The 7460-nt window shown below is 35.9% G+C and overlaps 1 protein-coding gene across 1 annotated transcript; it reads left to right on the forward strand.

Annotated features, from left to right (window-relative positions):
• The first annotated feature begins 2554 nt into the window (after positions 1-2554).
• On the forward strand, positions 2555-7175 carry ccr8b (C-C chemokine receptor type 8b). Its single transcript, XM_015356834.2, has 3 exons — positions 2555-2767; positions 4563-4594; positions 5266-7175. The coding sequence occupies exons 2-3, from the start codon at positions 4566-4568 to the stop codon at positions 6296-6298; spliced, it is 1062 nt and encodes a 353-aa protein (XP_015212320.2). The 5' UTR covers positions 2555-2767; positions 4563-4565; the 3' UTR covers positions 6299-7175.
• The last annotated feature ends 285 nt before the right edge of the window (positions 7176-7460 follow it).

Below are 7460 nucleotides of genomic sequence, written 5' to 3' on the forward strand. Positions count from 1 at the left end.
GCAAAAAAATGAAGTGAAAAGAGGAAGTACAACGATGAATGAAGAAGCAGTTCGAGGAAAGGAAAGAAAACCTTTACAAACCACAAGATGTGTAAAGAAAAAAATATATTTGCACCATCAGCAGCAACTCATTCTTGAGTCATTTTTTCTTGCTGTCAGAAGTAGGAGAGCATTTCAATGCCAGCTTCCTAAAACAATAATAGCAATAACTTTAAGAAAAATCTGTATAAGAGCACAACAAAATATTTTATTCTGTTTTTCCTGAAGTTGATTCTCCCTGTCAGAGACAGTTTTCTCCACTTCAGTACATTATTTCATTCACAATACCAATGTGACACAGAATACATTTTTTCCAACTTCACACATTTTGCTCTAAGTGGTTTGAATTCATCATTTGTAATGCCTGTAGTTTATTTGAATGCTTCCTACACATGCAAAAAATGCACAGGCATGGCTCTTCTCTTCTGCATGCTCAAATGAGGAGAGGGAGCTCCTCTCCTTTCAGCAAGAGTTCAGGACCTTGGACAGGGTTAGGACCCACACCACAAGGAGAAAACCGATCAGCTGTAGATAATGAAAACAGGCTACAAGAAATGGAGCATAACATTTAGTTGCAGTTTTCCTTAATCTAAAAAGAAATTGACTTTAAGTTCAAATCAAGATGGTTTAAAACTGGTAAACAAAGTTGTGCAAGTACATACAGTATGTGGTCTGCACAACTTGCTGTCTTTATTGAAACTGTATTTAGGTAGTGAAATTAAAACATATAAAATAAAAAAGGAAAAAATTATCACTTCAGGGAGCGATAGTGTGAAAGCTTTTAATTTCATGCATTTGTAAGAGATATCTCATTGAACAATAATCATTTAAATTATATTTTCCGTTCATTTACACAACTTATACAACAATTTAATGGGGGAGACATATTTATATTTTGAAACAAAAATTTATAAAAAATGAAACGGAAATATCTTGTTTGCTGAAGTATTCACCCCCCCCACACACACACACCCCACCCCTCAGAGTCAATACCACATAGCAGCTTTGCACATCTGAATTTGAGGATTTTCCCCCATTCTTCCTTAAAGATTTGCTCGCCCTCTGTGAAGTTGGATGGGGAGCTTCAGTGAGCTACAAGTCCATCATCATGTCCTTCTACAGAATCTCAATGGGATTCAAGTTTGGACTTTGGCTAGGCCATTCATGCACCACTCAACCACTCCAGTGTCCTTTTGGCTATACTCTTGGGGTTGTTGTCCTGTTGGAATGTGAATCTTTGCCCCAGTCCAAGGTCTTTTGGTGATTGAAACAGGTTCTCCTGAAAGATTTGCCTATGTTTGTCTCCATTAATTATTCCTGACATCCCCATTACATGATACTGTCACCACCACGCTTCATGTTGTTACATGGGTGATGAGCTATTGTACAGTATATTCAGTTTTCACCAATCATAGAATCTTACATTAAGGCCAAAGAGTTCACGTTTTGCTTCATCAGACCAGAGAATCTTTTGCCACATAGTCTCAGAGTTTGCATTCTTGCAACCTTTTCTCAGGAGTGGTAATCTCTAGCCACTCTCCCATAGATACTAAATCTGTATAGTGCTGCAGAGGTTGTCGTCCGGTGGACAGGTTCACCAGTCTAAGCCAAGGACCTCTGTAGTTCTGTCAGGATGGTCACTGGATTCTTGGTCACTTCTCTGACCGAGGTTCCTTTTGCCCAGTTTTGTAGTTTGAGAGGATGGTTTGCTCTGGCAGAATCCGGGTGGTTCTGGATTCTTTCTATTCCCTAATGATGGACCTGACTGTGTTCCTGGGAAATTTCAACACACTAGAGATGGTTTTATACTCCTCCCAAATCTGTTCCTCCTCACAATTCTCTGACAGAGCTGTACTTCTTGGTGTACGTGGAAGACTTTCTGCTATGTCAGCTGGGTGAACTTATGTAGACAGGTGTATTTCTTCATCATGTCAACAACTGAAGTGACTACAGGTGGACTCCATTCCTGTTTTAAAGTGATCTCACAAGGAAATTAAATGTCCCATAAATGCTATGGAGATGCTTCTCATCAGCAGCGACTGGAAGGATTTTCATGATTATTGTGGTGAAGGTCTATTTTTTTCTTATAAAATGGGTTAAGACATCTGCACCATTGAGATCAGCAATAGGACCATCTGATGTGATTGTGAGTCAGTTGTTGTCTCTGAGACAATTCTTCAGTGTTTTTTTTGTTATGAAGACATATAATGGAATAAATTAGCATCAAGTTAAGGTTTTCTGTAACTGCTTTACATTCCATGATATGAAACGTTAAATTTTGTTCCAGTAGTCTCTTGCAGTCACCACATTTAGAAGGCCGATGAGCTAATTTTCTGTGACTATAGCATTCTTTTCCTTGAAACTGTTATTTTTGTATTTATTAAGGAATGGTTACATTGTACAGAAAACGTGTATCAGTCATTTAGATTTCATGTAAACATTGAGTCATTGAATCTATTTGCCTTTGATGTTCGAAACCACAATCCATTCAGGGACTTTTACTTAAAAAGCAAACAAATGCTGATGGCAGAGCAAATACAGGAACATCTTTTCACACATCTTTCTTTTAACAGTGCAAAAGGAAAGGTCCTCACAGCACACTTTACAGGAAATGTGTCTACGTGTCAGTTAAATCAAGTCACATCTTTATGTCAGAGCACACATTATCAAGAGCAGAATTTCAAGAATTTTATGCGAATACCGAAAACAGTCGTCTCACCTGGCTGTGGTAAGTAATAAATCAAAACAAATGAAAAAATCATCTAAAACACTTTATAAATGGTAATATGGCTGGTACAGTGGTAGGATTAGCTCAAAACAAGGCATCAAATACTACTGTCATTCAGGAAGCGGACCTGCAGAACGTGAGGGGCTTTGAGAAAGTACTGTAACCGGTGGTTAACAATGACAATGTGGATTGTGATGGGGGGGGAGGTACTGATGTGGGGAGTTTTATAATGGGGTTTCTGAAAGGATGAAAGGTTTGATCATTTGGAAGCTAGAGGAATGGGGCAGCCAGTAAGCCAGCAAGAGTAAATGAAATCTTCTCGTTCAAGCAGTAATTTTTTACTTCCATGTTTTCAAGGACTGGCCACACTACAGTCTCTGGACTGAATATCAGAATTTAATACCCTGGCTACAGCAAAATTAAGTCGATTTGTGATACAGTATAACAGCAAGCTATTATTTAACGAAAAGGATACACAAAAGCAGCATTCAGCAGGATGACATGGTGATATACACAGTTTTCTTATCTCGTTTATTTTAAATGGCTGGAAGTCACCAATAATTATTATTTATTCAAGTCAGAATGCAAACAAACATTCAATTAATTGTAATTCTGTTTAATTTAAACACATTTTAATGTTTCTTATGAAATGTAATGCTTTTGATGTGATTCCAAAAGTTAATTTTTTGATAATCTTGCTTTGAAAATGAAAGAATAAACAGTATAATATATTATGATACCACCAGAAATAATAAACTTTAAAGGACTGTATCACCAGTTTCTAAATTTTAGTTGGTAAATTAGAGTCAATTGTGTTTACTGGTCCTTAATTAATCATTAAATTGTGCTAGAATTGTTCATTCATAAGATACATACATTTCTGAGTTAACAAGTTCATGAAACCCAAAATCAGACCATGGGTAAGAGTCAGATGGAACTAAAATACGTGTAACTTTCATTCTTTAAGATGCACGGAATTTCAAGTAAATGTATTTTAAAAAATTCTAAGATGGCTTCTAGGATCACACTTTACCAGTACTCTAGTCTGGTGACATGAACATGTTTAATAGAGAAGAGCAATATATATTTAAAAAACATTGGTGGAACATGAACAGATTTGTTTCAGTCTATTGTCACTAAAATTTATTTTATTCTGCTAAAAATATGTAGAAAATTAAGTGGTAAAAGCCCTTTTCTATTTCTATTGAATAAATAGTGTGTCTGAAATTAATTTACTGATGAACAAGAATTAAGGAGTAAATTGACTCACATCCCACCAGAAGTTTTTGGAGATTAGGCTTGCAAAAAACAAATAAGTAAGCCCATCCATCTCAACAAGGTTTTGATAACTGTACCTTAATTTCTTTCATAAATACCAGGTGAGGTTTGCTGCATAAAGGTCATAAGACAAAGATGAAGCAGGTTCCATCTATTTAAAAAAATATTGTTTTTAGCCTGAGTATCTACACAGCTGCTTCACCCTACTACAGTATGAAAAAACCTATGAAGTTGTTTGCGGAAACAAAACCAGCAAATTCCAGATATTTTTATGATAATTCGATTAATCATACTGGTGGTTTGATTTTGGTTTTTTCTGTATTTTTTTGTTTTATAGCAGTAGTTTGTATGTTGTACAACATAAATTCTGTGTTATTTAAGATTCAAAGTGAATCTGTTTATGTACAGATCTTATGTACTGTTATGCAAATATGCAGGATACTGTTATGCAAATACGGTGAATTCCCATGTACTGCACTATTTTTTCCGCTGACACTCTGTATTCTTTCATTTGCAGAACATGATGGCATATAATTCAAGCTATGACATGTAAGTTATATACCACCAAAATAATAAAGCCTGTGCAGACTATTAAATGTTTTGTGAAAATATAGAATGCTGTAGAAAACACTGTATGTTCAGTACTGAATCACTGGAATGGACCTGCACAACTATCATGTGGGTTTAAGGTATTTAGAGCATAATCAGTATTTATAAATATCTTATCTTTGAAAACTATTTAAATTGCTTTTTTAAAGAAAGTCTGGGAGTAATGACTCTAACTCTATATCTTCCACCACTCCAAAAAACTATAAATACCATAGCAAGAGCTCCTCTCTCTTACCCACACTCGTCTTTCTCCATAACTCTTCCAACCCTTCTCTACTCCTGAGTGAACTTTTGTCTCCTTGCGGGGTTCTAGCTCCTCCCCCTTCTCCAATGGGTGGGGCCTCAACCAAGTGGGTGGAGTCAGAATCTCTGATGCCAAACTGTCCTAAAAAAACATTAACAAGAACATTCTTAGTGTGTGATTCCATTACTTGTAAAATAAAATGTGGAGCAAATATTTGCACAGTGCTAAAGGCCTTTATATCCTTCTCATGTTAATTAGCTATAAAATTTAGTTTTACTGGGACTCTTAAAGACTTTAAAAAATATCTATTTAAATGACCAAATGCTTCTTCATTCAGAAAATTATTTTTTTCTCTTTTTATTTCTAGGATGAACTCCACAGCTTCAACACTCTCTTTATCAAGTGATTACGTCTATTTATACGATGACTATGAACCCTGTAGCACAGATACTACCATAACACTGGGGTCCAACTTCCTGCCAGTGCTCTTCTCTCTTGTCTTTGTTGTGGGCCTGGCAGGCAACAGTGTGGTGCTGCTGATCCTCATTAAGCACATTAGACTGAAGAACATGACAGATGTCTGCCTTCTGAATTTGGCAATATCGGACCTGCTCTTTGTCCTGTCACTTCCTTTCTGGGCGTACTATACATCTGATCATGAGATTGTAAGCACTGCCCTCTGCAAAGCTATCGTTGGCCTTTATCAGATTGGTTTCTACAGCAGCGTATTGTTCGTGACTCTCATGAGTATAGACAGGTACCTTGCCATAGTCCACGCTGTGTTTGCTATGAGAGCCAGAACTCTGTGCTTTGGAGTAGTGGCAAGCATTGGCATCTGGACTGTGGCCATCTGTGGTTCTATTCCAGCCATGGCCTTTAACAAGGTTGTAGCACCTGAAAGCACAACCTGCCAACCTGAATACCCCATAGGTGAAGAAAAGATATGGAAGCTGATTCATAATTTTGAAGACAATGTTCTGGGCCTGATTATTCCTTTGCCTATCATGATATACTGTTACGTAAGCATTCTTATCGTGCTGTTAAGGTCCAGGAACTCCAAAAGGCACCGAGCCATAAAACTTATTTTCATGGTCGTGTGTGTGTTTGTTGTGTTCAGGTTGCCATATAATGTTGTAGTTTTCATGAAGTCCTTGCAAGAGTTTGGGATTGGAGACAAGTGTGAAAACGCTAAGCGGATTGAACTGGCTTTGCAGTTGACAGAAACTGTTGCGCTCATTCATTGTTGTGTGAACCCTTTCATATATGCTTTCGTTGGAGAGAAATTTAGGAAGCACATGAATCACATGTTTTCTAGATTTTCTCTTTGTGCATATTTCTGTAAGCAGACAAGTATTCATATGAAAGTCTCTGAAAACGAAACCTCCAACACACCGTTGTAATTTTGGTTTTCAAGTGTTTGTTGTGAAGTTCTTTTGGATTGGTGATTCAAAATCTGGCTGTATGTGACTTATGTCTCTTCTTATTTTTGTTCCTTCTGAGCTCTAAATTACTGATTAGAAAATTCACAATTGAACTCATATCGTCTTATTTATACATTGCAATTGTTCAAAACTCTTTAACACATGGATTTAATTCAGTTAAGTGTTCCATTAAGAAATTTACTACTCAGATGGAACAAAAAACAGAGACCACATTGCTTCTTAAGTACCAGCATTGGGAATCGTGTTTTGTATGATACTAAATTGTAGGTCTAGAAATTAAGATTTTTAAAAAAAATTTGAAGAGGTGATTTAAACCAATAATTCTGCTATAATACTGCATGAGAATCAGATGAGTAGCTGCAGGTTTTCATCCTATTCAGGAAAGAGGAACACATTTTGCTCAAGTAAAAGTTGGGGAAATATGTACAAAAACACGTTTTATGGTAAAATGTATTGAAATACCTGTCCACACACTGATAATACATTATCCAAACATTGACAACATTTAAAGTTGTTTGGCATCTTACTTATGTAATGGAAGAACTTGTGAATCTGAACTTTGCTGTTGTACATACTTTATAATTTTTCTAAGTAGAACAACTCAATGTAAATTAGCTACAGCTACATTTTCACAAGTTTTGGAGGTTATACACTGTACTTTAAAACTACAGAGCCTGATTTATAAAGTAAAACAGGGTGATAATGCTTTTTATTTTAGGTTAAAAACAATTCCAGTTAATCCTGTTTATACTGTATGTAGTATAATATAATCTAATGTAACTACAGTGTAGTTAAAATTTATTGTTAATGCATTTAAATAAAAATGTGTGTATAACTGTTGAATGATTGGTGATTGTCTCAGGAGACAATGCCTATTGCTATATTAATTTTCGTTACACAATATGTAGACTTTTTATGTACTTCAAAACAGAATAAAAGGTATGTTATATACGTAAAAGCTTTTTTTTCATCTTCACGCTCAAATTGATAATTTTCCTGAACTGAAGGGCTCCACATTCTGTCTTTGCAGTTATCTGCAAAAGAGGCCAATATGTTCAGCTTCTTGCAACTATTTAACACTGCATCTCATTATCATGGTAAGTGACTAAAGGTAATAAAT

This window comes from Lepisosteus oculatus, chromosome 10, assembly GCF_040954835.1.
Source record: "Lepisosteus oculatus isolate fLepOcu1 chromosome 10, fLepOcu1.hap2, whole genome shotgun sequence".
Classification (NCBI taxonomy): domain Eukaryota; kingdom Metazoa; phylum Chordata; class Actinopteri; order Semionotiformes; family Lepisosteidae; genus Lepisosteus; species Lepisosteus oculatus.